At 41.3% G+C, this 16,508-nt stretch overlaps 1 protein-coding gene across 1 annotated transcript; it reads left to right on the top strand.

The window, feature by feature from the left end:
• On the top strand, positions 1-14,873 carry JPT2 (Jupiter microtubule associated homolog 2). The gene is made up of 5 exons (XM_080981563.1): positions 1-161; positions 8,056-8,204; positions 9,395-9,537; positions 10,092-10,149; positions 12,754-14,873. The coding sequence occupies exons 1-5, from the start codon at positions 118-120 to the stop codon at positions 12,930-12,932; spliced, it is 573 nt and encodes a 190-aa protein (XP_080837689.1). The 5' UTR covers positions 1-117; the 3' UTR covers positions 12,933-14,873.
• Positions 14,874-16,508: the final 1,635 nt, after the last annotated feature.

Below are 16,508 nucleotides of genomic sequence, written 5' to 3'. Positions count from 1 at the left end.
ACTGCCCGGGCGCCCTGCCTGAGGAAATCACAAGAGCGGAGCTCTAGCTCCGCTCGCAGTTGAGGAGCGCGTTGCTTAGCATCTGCTAGGCCGTTGGTCGCCGCCGTTCCCGCCACCATGTTTCAGGGACCCGAGACCGACTCGGCGAAACCCAGCTCGAGGTAAATGTGCTCGTTCCTCTGAGGAAGGGCGGCCTTCGTTTCGTGGGGGGGGGGGGAGGGGAGGAGACGCCGGACGCCGGGGTCCCTCGCTCCGTTTCCCGCCCTTGTGGCTGAGAGGAGGCTCCTCAGGGGCGGAAGCTGGTGACTTGGCGGAGCCACCTCGCTGCAAACGAGGAGGAAAAAAGAGAACGCCGTTTTTTAAGGGCATGTTGTGGGTTGTTAAAGCAGACCGCGGCGGACGCTTTCGATTCGAATTAAAGCCGTGCGTTTCCAGTTCGGCCTCGCTGCGCTTTGAGAGTGGGGGTGGGGGTGTGGCAATATGCCGGTTCAGGTAGGAGGCCTTGTGGTGCCGTCGGAAACCGGATTTCTTACCTATCGCTGAGGCGGCAATCTTTTGCAGCCATACATGGGAGTAACCCTGATGAAATCGCCGGGCTTGCTTCTGAGTAAATGACTTCTGTAAGGGGTGTGGCGGAGGTTTGGGGGTTTTTTCGTTTTGTTTTAAAGAGAACAAAAGCTTTTATGGTGCCCGCCCTTTTCACTAGCCTGCTCAAGCAAAATAAAGGAGGGTCATACTTATATTTCTGGGTGGTGTTTTATTTTTAAAAATGTCTTGCCTGTCTCTTTCCCCCCAGCAGAAAAACTTAAGGTGACTGACGAAAGTTTTAAATACGGAATCTGAATGCACCAAATCAAGGCAACAATGCTGATCCACATTGTTTGGCAGTCATAAGGATTCTAGTGATAATGTATGGTGCTGTTTCTGAACTCCCCTCTGAAATGCTATTCAATATACGTAGATGAAAACTTAATGCGTTTGCACCCAAAATGCTGTATTAAACATCCCAAGGCCTGTCTGAGGAAGAAAGTATAGCACAGATGCCTGGAATTAGCTTTGTTGTGGTTGCAACTGGAGTAGTATTCGTGATAAGGTATCCTGCCTTTCTTCTGCTTCCTCTGGCCATGCCCGTGTGTAGGTGGAATGAGTTGGTTTTGATTTTGCCTATTCTTGGAGGCTATAAATGGATTTGTCCTTGTCTGGAGCATGTATTGCATATAAATGAAATTGATTCAGGTTACCGGGAGAGAAGAAACCAACTGCACTGAGTTAGACCTCTTACTACTTCCACTGGATCTCATTTTTACCTGTGTCTAGTATAGTAATCACTTGGATTGCTTTGAATGCTGAACTCACTTTGTGAATTAACCACCCCGTGTGTGTGTGTGTGTGTGTGTGTGTGTGAGAGAGAGAGAGAGAGAGAGAGAGATATGCTCATTTGACAATTCATTTATATGTCACATTTATTGTGCAAGAATCACATAGCTTTTATTAGTAGGTCCCTATAATTTCTGACTGTCCTCGTCTAAGAGACTTGGGAGTTGCTGAAACCTGGCTGCTGATAGGCTTCTATTCAGTTCATGCAAAATGTTTTCCTAAGAGAAGATAGTTTGCCACATAACTCAGTATATGATGCAATATGGCCTAGATGATGCCAGATGTACTGACTGCCCTACCCAGGTCTTCCAAATAAATACTAACTCTCTACTAGACCACACTGCGTCTTCTCTGAACTTTGTTTGCTGTGTCTGTCCATGTGCATTGCTTTGTATGCAGAACACTTTGGTCCCTATAAGCTGGAAGTGTCTTGGGACTCGAACACTGGTTTCCATAATGGCAGTGGAACTATTGTAGCAGAGATTGTATTACATGCTAAGGTAACCTTCCCCAGGAATCTAGTCAAGAGTTGTAGTCTAAAACATCTGGTGGGTGCCAGTTAAGGGAAGGCTGTTGTAGGGTGTGCATTCAATTAGTGGCTCCAGTGTCCAACCCCAAGTACCACCAACTCTATTCATATCAGTAGCTATGCTAGAAGGTACAGAGTTGTGTATATGGAAGAAGTAATGCCTTTAGGTATATGATTTGTTGGCATTTAGTGGTGTGTGTGTGTGTGTGATAGAGAGAGAAAGAGAGAGATGGGCTAGTCTCCTACTTCACAATTACTTAATCTCAAAGTGGTCCTGATTGATTTCTGACCTAAACTTCAATGCAGCTGCTTAATCTCCAAAATAAACATTGAATATTTTAATTGTACATGGATTGGCGATTAGAATTGTAAGTACCTATATATTTCTACTATTGCCATGATATGTAACTTCATGGAGGTGGATCAGTCTGTTGAGATTTGAATAACAGACTCATTAGCACTCCTCCTCCTCCTTTTGGAGCCCTTTGGGGTTTAATAATTCATGCCACCCAGTGTTTCAGAATAGATTTTTGCTGTAGGAGGTGGCTGCTGTGCTTAAAGGGCACCAGACCGCACTGTCTGGTATGATTTTTTTCAGGAAGGCTCAGTTGTGATACCAGGCTCTGTTTTCCAGAAGCCAAAACTCACTTCGAAGTCAACATCTTGCTGCATTCCTCTGCCTTTAGAGAGTTTTGCTTCTTACCAGAGACATAAAATATTAATTCTAAAACTGCCTATTAATCTCTGCTTCAACCAACCTAGAGTTCTTGACTTTTCTCATGAAGAAATAACCTTGGAGAAAACCTGGATTCTGTATCTCCTCTCCTCCTCCATCCCCATAACTTAGACCAGCATATGTAGACAGACTTTGATAACAATGGATTACTTAAATCAAATCTTGCCACCTGAACACACACTAGTTAGAAAGTAGTGTATCATTTGAGTGACATCATTATTTTGGATATCAATGATTAATTTTTTAAAAAATTGCCTAGATGTCCTTTTGCACAAGGTGACTCATCATAATGTAACAATATATGCATACTGAATTGGTGTCAGGAAGAATTTTGAAATTTAGTGGATTTTTTACATTATCAGAATGCTCAAGGAACTTACTCTTGGTGTTTGCAATACTGTGAGGACATCATGCTTCTTGAAAGCACAAGGGATTGGGATTGAATTTTCTGACTCAGAGCTCAGCCCTGGAATACATGAGGTAAGAGATTTAAGAAGAGCCTGCTGGAGCAGGGCAGGGGCCGACCAGATGCCTGTGGGAAACTCACAAGCAGAATTTGAGCACACAAGAACTCTCCTCTCCTGTGGGTTTCCAGCAACGGGTATTCAAAAGCGTTGCTGCCTCCAAGTGTAGAGGCAGAGCATAGCCATTATGGCAACTAGTCCTTGATAGCCCTCACCTCCATGAATTTCTCCAATCCTTCAAAGTTATCTAGGTTGATGGCCATCACTGCCTCCTGTGGGAGCAATGGCCGTAGTGTAACTGTTGTGAATCTTCCAACATTAAGCTTCATTAGATGTCCATGAGAAAACCTTGTCTCTATTCACTTTCTCCATGCCGTGCATAATTTTATAAAATTTTATTGTATTACCTCTTACTGTATTTTTCCATGTATAAGACTATATTTTTTCCTAAATTTTTTAAGTTTAAAATAAGAGGTCATCTTATACACGGATAATGCATTTTCTTAATTTTGAGTCCCAAAAAATAGGGGGCGTCTTATAAATGGAGAAATATGGCACTTGCCTTTTTTCTGAACTAAAAATTCCTTGGATCATTTTGGTTGCTGTTTTCTGAACCATTTTGAGGTGAGGTGACCAGAACTGTGCACAGTATTCCAAATGCAATCACACCATAGATTTGTGTAAGGGCATTATGATTTTGGTAGCTTATTTAAAATTCCTTTCCTAATACTCTCTAGCATAAAATTCACCTTTTTCACTGCTGCTGTTCACTGGGTTGACGTTTTCATTGAACTATCTATTACAACCCCAATATCTCATTTTGGGCCCATTACTGCCAGTTCAGACCACATGCATGTATATGTGTAAATAAGACCCCCCCCCCAACATGCACCACTTTAATCTAGTTTACCCAGAATTGCATTTGCCATTTTACTGCCCATTCAGTCAGTTTGGAAAAGTTCTTTTGGAGCTCTTCATAATCTGTCTTTCTTTCATTGGCCCTGAATGATTTAGTATACACTTGGCCACCTCACTTCTCACTATCAACTCTAGGTTGTTTATGAACATGTTAAAAAGCACAGGTTGCAATACCAATCCTTGGGGGACTCCACTTTCTACATCTTTGCTTCGTCCAATTTAAAAAAATTGTAGTCCACAAGAGGATCCCTCCCCTTATTCCTTGATGGCTAAGCTTCCTGAGGAGACCTTAGTGAGGTACTGGTTCAGGCACTGGGATCTACCCTATTTCTTCCATTGTCAAGACACAGGCAAATAATTCATTCAACTTCTCCATATCCTCCTTTCACATTCATTTTACCACCTTGTCATCCAATGTTCGAACTGTCTTCCTAGATGGTTTCCTGATACCAGTTTATTTAAAGAACTCCTTGTTGGTCTTAATATTTTTAGCAGTATGCTCCTCAGAATATTTTTTTTAAGCATTCCTTACTTGCACTTTTTTGCTTAAGTTTTTGTTCCTTTTTGTTCTCTTCAGAATTGTGTATGCAGTAGCATTTCCAGCTAAAGAGGAACAGTCTGCCACTACCTTCATAGGATATGGCAAAGAAGAAGAAATGGGTTCTATATGCAGTACAATAATCACATCAATAAAACTTCAAATTAAAAAAAATCACTAAAATTGGCAGTCATTAAAGAGCAGCAGAGTTCTGTATTAAAAGTCTATTTAAAATGAAAATATTTCAGCCTGGGAGACAGTATGAGACCTTGTCTCCCCATAGAATGTTGGATGGAACAGAAGTCTCCCAGCATCACCTTCTGGGACTGATCTTCCAAGAATGTAAGGAGCCACTGTAAAACAATATGCCAGTCTTCCCAGCTTCCTCAACAGGATAGTGTTTCATCACCAAGGTGACTAAGGCACTTTCTGTTCCAAGGAAAAAACCTTGTACAGAGTGATATTTCCTAATAGTTACCTGGATCTAAACCTTACTACTTCAGGAGGGAATTCATCGCAGCCTCTTTCCAGGACTGTAGGAACCACCCCCTTTCCTCAAGCAATTTGGGATTTGTGTGTCAACTAGTGTCAAACAGCCTATATTGCTGAAAGGACTTGTGGTGCTCATCGTATGATGCTTTCTTTCTGAATTTGTTTCTGCTTCTTGAAAATATTCATGCAGAATTTGCAATGAAAACCCTCTCTGTTGTGTATACAATGTGTATCTTCAGTCAGGCACACTCATGTTACTGTTGCAATGCTTGGAACTGTGGTGTTGGAACAGTGCCTAAATGTGTAGTTCACTGATCTCGGATATGATACTGATGCTTTTAATCAGACAGCCTTTTGTGGTCCAAAATGCAATCTTCAAGTATTTATTTTCATTTATTTTGTTTCTGCATTTATATCCAACGTTTCCTCCAGGGAGGTTAGGGGACGTATTTGGCTCTCCCTCTCCCTATTTTATTCTTTCAACCAGCCTCTGAGGCTGAGAGATGGTGATTGACCCAAGGTCCCCTTTGTGAACTCAAATCCTAGTAAGGATTTGAACCCTGAGTGATGTCCTAGTCCAACACTCTAAACCAGCCTTCACCAACAAAGCCATTTGCTAGCTGGAGCTGATGGGGATTGTTGAAACCAAAGCTAAATTATTGGCACGAGACTGCCAAGCACTGCATTGCCAGTTGAGAAAGTTTGAATTTAAATTGCATGAGTGATTCTGTTATCTCCTTTTGATGAAGAGAGAGGTGATGACCACTGCAGACTTGTTTGCATTATGGCATGTTGAAAGAAAGCAGCAGTAACTTATAAGCAGAATGATACAGTGGAACCTCGGGTTGCAGACATAATCCGTGACAGAGGCACATCTGCAACCCGCAGCGTTCGTAACCTGCAGTGCCGCGTCTGCACACGCGCATGACGTGATTTGGTGCTTCTGTGCATGCAGCAAAACCTGGAAGTAACCCTTTCCGGTACTTCCAGGTTTCTCACGGTCCGCAACCTGAAAACACGTAACCCAAAGCGTTTGTAACCTGAGGTACCACTGTATTCTTAGTTTATTCCTCCCCACCCCCACCCAAACCTTTATTCAGGCACTCCGATTTCACAGGAAATTCTCTTCCATGACTTTTGGAGACCAAAGGCTTTATGGTATGGAATGCCGTATAGCTGTATCTCAAAATCTGAACACATTCTTGTCTCCTTCCTGGCAAATGATACAAGAAACATCTTTTCCCCCACCTTCTTCCTTGAATTATATTGAATTGTATATATAATTCCTTGAATTATATTGAATTGTATTGTGAAATTGCTTCAAGAGTGCAAATGTTTGCATAGATATTGACTATTTGTATGGAACCAGCTTGATACTTAAGTCAGCAATATAGGGTCAAAACTTGTAGTTTTGTTGTGCATGTATTGTTTTGTACTGAGTGGCTGTCCTAGCTACCTCTTATCTGGTCATTTACAATGCATTCTTTAATGTCATTTGCATTCCGTTCCCTGTAAACCTTGGCCTTGTTCTGGAATGTTTCTTTCCACAGAAAGCTGAATAACAGATTGCAACAGTCTTAACAATATGTGTATATGCTGCTGTGCTAGTCACGTAACACCACCAGGCAATAGAAGTACTTGTGCTGGACTAGTGTAAATTAAGATTGCCTATTTCTTGAGATGCCCTTATTTTGGCTGTTGAGATCTGGGGTTTATTTGTTTTTTTGGTCTCTGTGTCAGATTCAGATTTTGAACTCCATATCTCTTAGCAACTTTTGAGAAATCTAAGCCAATACAAAACCCTAATCTGTTATAACTGTTCCTTTTCCCAAATGCAGCAGTCAAATATCTCATATTTTGATTAAAAATGCTTGTGGATGGAGATAATAATAATCCAGTAAACTAATAACAAAAATACACTTCATATACATCTTGGCATACTGCTGTGAAGTAGACCTCAAAATGGAAAGAATTTTAATAAGCATATAAAAGGGTGTGGACAAGTTGGTAAGGAGTAAATGCATTCACTCTTGTTCATTTTCAATTTGGGTGTGGTAATGACCTCACCCAACAATGGGAAAATATCCATCAAGAAGCATCAAGCCAAACTGCTTATTGGTGCCTGATATGCTTTGCACAGACCTAGTTTGGGGATTCCCCCCCCCCTTTTTTTTTGTCGAGAAGTATGTACAGTTATAAATTATTTGCCCTCTTTAAACTTATCCTGACCATCATATTCTTTATGCATTTAAGCTAGGGATAGGCAACCTAAGGCCCATGGGCCACAAGCGACCCATGGGGGTTGTTTAACCAGCCCACGAGCCGCCCCCAAACCTGCTCAGTGAGTCCCTGCATGCTGTGCTAAACCAGTGTAGGGACTCGCTTCCGTGGCGCCGGAAATTGCGTCTGTGCAGGTGCCGGAAATCGTGTATGCTCAGGCGCTGAAAATTGTGCAGACGCTCACAATCCAACCCACGGAGGGATCTCTGCTGAAGTGAACCGGCCCAGGCGAGGTAAACCTTGCGGACCCCTAATTTAAGCAAAGCATTTAAGCAAAGGTTAACTTTGTAGAGATGAAGTTAATAGGATGTGTAGGCTGACAGTATGCAACATTTGAACCATTAAGGTTCCTGCTTCCTACTAACAGAGAGTTACAGTGGTACCTCAGGTTAAGTACTTATTCGTTCTGGAGGTCCGTACTTAACCTGAAACTGTTCTTAACCTGAAGCACCACTTCAGCTAATGGGGCCTCCTGCTGCTGCCGTGCCGCTGGAGCCCGATTTCTGTTCTCATCCTGAAGCAAAGTTCTTCACCTGAAGTACTATTTCTGGGTTAGTGGAGTCTGTAACCTGAAGCGTATATAACCTTCCCCTCTCTCATAACCTTTAGATAAATCTCTCCATAGACTTGTCTGGTTGCACATTGCCTGTTTTCACTTATATAATTCAGACTGGACACGATCTGTGCTCGTGGCTGACTATCATTTATTTTCTGTAAACAGGGTCCTGCAACCTCCTGGAGGAAGCTCCAGCAATCTCTTTGGAAGCCCAGAAGTAGTCAACTCCTCTTTCAGGCCACACAGAATGACATCTAACATATTTGGAGGAGCTGAAGAAACTCCGAACGTTTCAAAGAGAACAAACCCTCCAGGTGAGAGTCATCTTCCTGAGGAACTCTATGTAAGGGAGTGGCAGGTTTTGCTTTGCCTGCAAATACATAACCTATACTTTGTCTTTCTCTATTCTAGCAGAGTTTTACCATATTGTATCGCTGTTGAAAGCCTCTGTATGTTTCAGACTATCCTTGTTAATCAAAGAGGTGCTTACGTTGTGTTCAGCCAATATTTTGCATGCAAGAGATGAATTGCACTGCTTTGCTAACTAATGTAATTCAGCCTGACAAACAGATGTTTTATCAGTTTGCACAATCTTGCCGTATAGATTTCATCTTACAAATGTAGATTGCAAGTGTGTGCTTTGGCAGAGGGGGACCAAACCAGTAATTCAACCCTGGAAAGGCTGCATAATAAAACTTGATGAAAATGATCATTTAAATACGGTGGCAACAGATTGCAGTGCATACCACCCTCACCCAAATACCACTGTTGTGCCGAGGATGTGGTAAGATATGGTGTTTGATCTCATACCACCTAGGCTGGCTGATATTAAAAGCGCAGGTTTATAATTGATATTAGACTTCTAAACGTTGAGGTGTGTGGGATGTAGGACTCAAGCTTTCTGTTTATGGTAGTAACATATCATCTTTCCGCTGTGGTATTTAGACAGTGCTGCATTAAATGGTGGCTTAGGCAGAAGCAGTTCTTGGCACTCTCCCAGTGAACAAAGAGGTTACTTTTTAATAAATTGTATAAAGCAATTTGAACAATGGGCTTCAGTTTTGGAGCATGAAGGTGAGTCAAAATATTTCTAGAAGCTTGTCCATGCATGTTCATTTCCATACTGCTGGCGTCTGCATCCACTTGCAAACATTGTTGCAGCATATAGCTGTTCTTATTGCAGTATTGTGTGACATTGGAAATCAAGTGGAATAAACGTTCCTGGAATGATCCCATGCATAACAAATGCTACAGTCAGTGCTAGCTGGGCAGCTTGTCTAGCAGTGGAACCTTTTACACATTAGACATCTTCAAAATAGTTTTGGTTGATTCCCAGCCTATTAGGTTAAAAGTCAGCGCACATTGCACAGGGAAACTAAATTGAGTCCATTGAAAATACAAACAATGCTGATAATGGACTGACTCCTGGAGCTTATCATGAGCTACTTGTAAGAATCTGAAGGAGAAGTTCTTAGTAACTTCCACTAGTACTGCTGTCTTGCAGGTGGGAAGGACAGTGGAATATTTGAGGACCATAAACCTAATCCTTCTCGTCATCTTACAAATCCACCTGGTGGAAAAACAAGCAATATTTTTGGGTCTCCACAGCCTGTCGACATTGTCAAAGCTCACCCAAACAAACCCAAGGTAACTGTATTGTAGATTTTGCCCTTTTCCTTTTTTCTTTTTAATAAAGCCACAGGAGAACTCAGATCAGATCATAGGAAGAACGATCTGTGTAAATGAAGCAGCCATGCATTCATTTGTATCATTGAGGTTGCTGAATCTCGGGGCCCCTGGGTATGGAATTGAAAAGCTTTTGGTTCATTGCATTCATTACTGATCATGCTGACCCAGTCTTCTGTCCCCTGCAAAGTGTTGAATTAGATTGCACATCTATCTAGAAGAAATGTTGGCCACTGTGAGATCAGGATGCTGGACTAGATGGGCCAGTGGCCTGCTCCAGCAGTCTCTTAAGTTCTTATAATAAGCAGAATCCCTTCTGCCTCATGTGTGGAAGACAACCCTGCAGAAATGCAAGCTATGTGCTAGACATTCTGCCCTTAAAAAAAGAGAATGGTAGCAGAAATTGCTTGCCTTTCTTGCTTGAAGGAAGACTAAGCAAACCTAGAGTTGCTTTTTTTAAAGGGGCAATACATTCCCAAAAACTTGGTTTTTTAAAAGTGTTTTTCCCCTTACAGGATCATGCTGTTATCCTGAATGACAGAGGGGATGTGCCACAAGAACTAAAACCAAAAGGTAAGTGGAACAAGTTTTCTGGGAAGCAGAGGATTTCTAAAGCGTGGATTGTCTTTTAAAACCAGTATGAAATCAAAACAGAATGAAAAGCTAAGAGCAGAATGAAAAACATTTTCATACATATAAAAGTCAGGTGTAACACATCCGATCCACTGAAAGACGCCAAAAATATCTAAAACTCTCCAGACTAAGGGACAAAAGCCAGGGTATAAAGAAACATTCTTATCTGGTGCCTGAAAGTAAATAGTGACAGTGTCAGGCTGTAGGTCACTTTGGGACACTCTGTGTGTCAAAAGTAACAAATAATAATAGTGTGTGCAAGCAAGACTTCTGTGGCTGATCTTGAGGCCCCAGAAAGCTCGTAATTGTAGGCATTCTGTCAACTGCAGATGCCTAATGCAGCTTGTGGGTGGCTATAGGGAGATAGAATCTAGACAAACATCGAGGACGTAACCTATCTCTTCAGTATATGTGGGATGAACAAAATTCCTGGGAGGCTTGTTAAAATGAGATTTATCAGAATCCACAAAAAACACTTTTAGGTTGAAGAGGGTTTTTTATTTTCCAAAGAAACCAATCTTTGGTATGTTAACTTTCTAATGGAAAAATGACTTGGTCAGCTGCTGGCTCTGTCAGCAGCTCCTTAGATGCTAGTTACCCACAGTTACAACATTCAGTGTCATAAGTAGAAAAGCAAGAAGCTCTTTGGAATGAACTAAGAGTCCTTTAAATGCTTCAGCAAAATAGTCAAAGATTCTTCAGAAATCTTCAGCTTTACAACAGCTTGAATTTGAGCTGAAATATTACTGAGAATTTTTTATTTCTGTCACAAGAAATTGAATATGAAAATGCACCTCTGACTGCAATTTTTTAATATATGGATGTAAGAGTGAAATGGATTTGAATCATAGAATCATAGAGTTGGAAGAGACCACAAGGGCCATCGAGTCCAACCGCCTGCCAAGCAGGAAACACCATCAGAGCACTCCTGACATATGGTTGTCAAGCCTCTGCTTAAAGACCTCCAAAGAAGGAGACGCCACCACACTCCTTGGCAGCAAATTCCACTGTCGAACAGCTCTTACTGTCAGGAAGTTCTTCCTAATGTTTAGGTGGAATCTTCTTTCTTGTAGTTTGTATCCATTGCTCCGTGTCCGCTTCTCTGGAGCAGCAGAAAACAACCTTTCTCCCTCCTCTACGTGACATCCTTTTATATATTTGAACATGGCTATCATATCACCCCTTAACCTCCTCTTCTCCAGGCTAAACATCAAAACCCATTTGAAGTGGGTTTGCTTGGCTTATTTTGTGTGTGTGTACAGTACAACCTCAACTACCACTGTCCCTACTTGCGAGCAATCCAACTCGTAACCGCAGCAAACCCGGAAGTAAATACTGGGTTTGCTGCAATTCGTGCACATGCAGAAGCAGCTGCCGCTGTCTGCACATGCGCAGAACGGCACTGTCGCTGAATGCGCACACACAGAACGGCACTTCTCCCAGCGACCCGGATCCACTCACGAATGGACCTTTAGAACGGATTCCGTACGTGAGTAGAGATTCCACTGTACCTGTAAAGAGTTACAATTTGAAGAGATCCCTGCATCTGAATTCCCTTTAAAAAAACCCTATATCTTCTAAATTTTATAAAAAGCATTCAGTGCATCTTCTAAAAGTACAGAATAGATTCTCCACAATTCAGTCTTCCTATAACTATATGAGAATATTCTGGAATGGGTTGCTATTCTGCTGGATGCCAGAGCTAAGCCTGAGACAAATAATATGTATCTGATCTGAGCTATCTACCAGTGTGTATTACCATCTCCTAAGCTAGTTGTCTGAGATTACTTCTACTTACTTGCTGATTATTATACAGTCGATAGCACTAACCCTGTGCTAAGTCATTCCCTCTGCCATGAATTCATGGCTTAAGCTATACTTTCTCTTGGATATGGCTTACCACTAAGAAGTAGATGAGCATAGTTCTTGATGAGCTGCACAGGGCTCGGGGACCACTCTGTAGGTGACAGATTGTTCACCTGTTGTTTCTATAGGCTTTCCAGGATGGATGAGTCAAGGGCGGTATCCAATTTTTATTTGAAGAACTGTTTTTTTCCTGGGGGTTTGTTTGTTTGTTATATTCAATGTTTGACACAGCTATTATTATTCCAGATCAATAAACCTAAATGAAAAGACTTGTGGAGAGAGGAATATAAGCCACAAGTATTTAGTGTGTGCCTATCTGCAGTTGTGACTGTATCTGTTCCTTAAAGGCCTGGGAATGGTCTGCACACATTTTCATAATACTTTCTTCGTGTCCCCAATATAGTGGCCTGCTTGGTGGGCTGATTAAATACGTTTTTAAAGGAGTGTGTGTGCCCTTCCATGCTCCTTGTAAAGCTTTTTTAGCAAAGTATTCTTGGGGAGCAGCATTTCACAATGCTTCCGCAGCATACATGACATAACTATCACCTTGTTAACATGGAAATGAAGTGCTAACTGGGGGCTGAACAAAGTGCATGTAATGCAAGCTATAATTGTCATAAGACTGGGTGAATATTCTGGCATGGCCACCTGACAACATATCTTAATTTACAATTACAGAAGACCAAAGACCACAGGTGGAAGATACAAGTGAAAAGAGAGAGCCACAGAAGAAGGAGAGCACCAAAGAGCCTGGACCCAAAATGGATGATCATGAGCCCAGGCTGGGGCCACGGCCACGATCACACAACAAAGTCCTCAACCCTCCTGGGGGCAAATCCAGCATTGCCTTCTATTAAGGAAAGTGTTCTCTTCCCTTCCCCCTCCCCACAATGGAGTCAGCACAGAAACAGTTTTCAAGGTTTGAACCAGAAATTTAGCCTCCTGCTGCTTGAAGAAAGAGCCACTTAGTGGTTTGGCATATTCAGTATGTGGCAGAAGTTAGCTTGAGATTCTCTGGCTTTTAAAGTTGCAGAACAGACTTCTGAGAGTACCCTGATCTCATGCACTTCTGAGGCAGAATATTGCTTTCTTGATGCACAGATTAGGTATTATAGCCCTGAGGGGATTTTATTTGTGCTAGATGAGGAGGAAGGCTGGTCTAAACTCTGACTAAAGATCTTCCTGAACTGTGGACTAGAACTGCCCTTTGTCATCTTGTAAGGGAGAACCTTACTAAGCAAGCAGATCCTCTTCTGGAGAGTAATTGTAGTTAAAATGTATTGTGCAAGAATTCATTTTTTGAACTCTTGAAAGTCAACAACCTTTTGGCTAGTTAAGGAAGGTGCATGTTGAATGACAATATACTTGCAGTTGTGGATGGCATGGAATGATCTGAAAATTCAGCCAAACCACTCTTGTCTATAATCAGACCTTGAATCTTGTCCAATGAGATAGTTAAAGTTAAGAATGTAGTGTTCTACCCCATAATTAGCCTCCAACAGAAGCTGTTTGTACTCAAGGTTCTTTCTGCCCTATAAGTGTCTAGTCTTATCTAATTCTGTGCTGACTCTGTTAGACTATTTGCCTTCCTTCCTTATTGACCACTTCGTCCTATAATTTGGATAGTTTTCAACTCCTCTTCCCCAGAGACAGCACCTTTAACTATGCTGAGTGAGGCTGCAGCTGCTGTGCTGCCCACCTTATTCTTCTAGTTCTCCTCACCTTGCCCACCACCAGTACTTCAGAATTAAAAGTCCTGATTGTAGCAGGCAGAGGAAAACCTGGAGAAAGGCTGCAGAGGTTGGAGCCCTGGTTATTGCAGTTGAAAGTATAAATAACATATTGGTGACCCCATCTGGAAGCACAGACTATCCCACCTGGTTACTTCTTTGCATTGTAGCTGCCTTGAGACTTCTGTTTGTCTCTTTCACTCACTCCATCCAATTGGGGATGGTTCCTGGATTTTTGCAATACAATACTCCTGGTGCACAGACTTCAGATTTTTTTGCAATAACTTTGTATTGTTTTCTGGAATTTCATTATGTGGGTTTAGGGGGTGGGAGGGGCTCTTAAACTTCATGTATTTAGATTCCTGACCAGCTGTACTTTAAGACTTGTTCTTTTTTAAAAACATCAAGTGCAGTGGCTTGCCTTTAGAACTCCCATTATATATAGAAGTTCATCAGGCTTGCCAAAGAACTAGTGGCCTTTCTTGCAAAATGGCTCTAGGTACCAGCAGAAAACATTTTGCAAATGGGTTCTGAGAAACAAGCTCTGTGCCAGATATTAAAAGTAGCTTGGAGTTCTGTCCAAGTTATTGTTTTGACTAAAAACTCACCTCTACTGGGGAAGAAAAATTCTTCATTGCCATTCTTCAAGAATGTGCAGCACCTCAAAAGAAAAAGGGGGAAACCCCACAGTAGAACAGGGAATGTGGTGGATTTGTTCTAAAAAGGTGCAACATGGGAAGAGTTGGCTCAAACTTGCTTCTCTGACACTATTTGCATTGTGTTATGGACTTCCTCTTGTCTAAAGCTTCAAGCTTTACTTGGGGCTGAAGTATTAAAAGGTGCATTTTCACCAGTGCCTCTGTTTTGGATAGCAGTTTTCCAGCAAAGCCTTAAATTATTACTGATTTAATTATACCTGTGCCATTATTTTTCTCAAGGGGTGCCTGGGGAGTACACTACGTATCCAGAAAGGATGCTTTTATTATTAAAAAAAAGGTGGGGTTAATGAAAATTCGGAATGTGTTGAATCATGTACTACTCAATAAACAGCTGCATTTTGTCACTTCATTATCGTGTGCCAAGGCTATGAGTCCTAATAGTGTTCTTTTGTGTCTTAAATCACCTTGTGTGTTTAAATCACCAATACTGAGACATGTGGACTACCAAATGTCCCATTAAAATAACTCTGGTGGACATATTTATATAGTGCCATCCATCTGTACTGTACTGGGTAATTTTAAGCAAAAAGTAAATACAATTCCCTGTCCTGACAAGTTTGTAATGAAATTATGGAAGAATGCATCCATTTCTTGGCAGAGAATAAAATTCAAATATTGTTTGAAATAGAAAGTATCTTAATTCAGAATCAAGAGATTCAGGTGTCTGTCTGTACAATCAACACTTGTAAGGAGGGCCTTTTCTAGTTGGAAGTTGCCACACCTGTGGTTCATAGCCCAAACTCATGCTACCATTCTTCTAAATGACATTTCTCTGTTCCTTCAAAACCATCCTCTCAAAAAATCCATCTCTTCTGTGAAGCATGTTTGGCACAACCTCTTCAATTCCTACTGTGCCTTAGCCCAAATACTTGCAACTGAATGAACTGCATATCATTTGTTTACCTCATCCCCATCCTTCTTCAGTTTCCCCTTTGTCAACTTTGTAAGCATCTTAGAAAAGGGACCTATCCTTTTGTACTCAGTGAAGCACCATCCAATTTGGCTATGCAAGTTATTAGAAGAGTTCCCCCTGCTTTGCTGTGTAAATTCACTGATGCCCGTACTAGTGCAAGAAAAAGTAAACAGAATACGCAGAACTTTATTTTGTGTGTTATTGGCCAGTGAAGTGGTATTGTCATTAGCTATGCTACAGTGACTTGAAACCCTTCACTGACTAGTTTTCACCTTAACCCCTACCTCAACATCTTTGTAGCAGGTTACAGTATAAATAGTCCATTTTCTAAATATATACTCTCTATGCAAGGAGGGGAATGTTTTTCTACCTCCTTCACTTTTTAATATTGCTAACAGAATGTTTCTTTTGCAGTAAAATATCTTGAGGCTGACTCAGTCTTCAATCACTAGGAAAGAAGCGTTAACTTTATTGGATTCATTTCTGTACCATCTGTTCTGTCCTCACATTAGCTGAAGATAGTAGCTGCCTTTCAATACAATTCTCTGGTTGCCCGCAGATGGTTCCTAATTTGACCTCTCAGCAACATTAAGCAATACTCTTTTCTCCAGTACTTGAAAATGAGCAGTGTTGTCATTAAGTTAATCAACTTGTGCTAGTGATTTAATACTGGTGTGGTCACACAACTTCAAGGAAATCATTTAAGAAATATTAAAAATCTTTTAATTCTTTTCTCCTAGTGGTGTTAGCAAGCCAAAATCAGCATTCTGTTAATGTTGTTGCAGTATAGCGTAGAAATTCCTGTACATAATCACTAGGTGTAAAAAGAGATATTGTGGCAAAGGGGGAAAGACTGGAAGTTGTTCTGGGTAGAGTACTACATTTTTAACTTGTGTTATTAATCTGACAAGCCTCCTTGAGGCTTCTAAGAATCAAAGTACTGCCCTGCTTCAGATTTTTCTGTAGCCTTCTGACCAAAAATATGACCTACACTTTTCCTATAAATTTATGTTTACATTACTAAACTCTAGTACCAAAGAAGGATAATGCTGGTAATAGCTGCCACCTTAC

Source organism: Podarcis pityusensis (genome assembly GCF_964106645.2).
Source record: "Podarcis pityusensis genome assembly, chromosome: 14".
NCBI lineage: Eukaryota > Metazoa > Chordata > Lepidosauria > Squamata > Lacertidae > Podarcis > Podarcis pityusensis.
The sequence above is the reverse complement of the archived record's forward strand: the minus strand, read 5'-3'. Positions and strand labels throughout refer to the sequence as shown.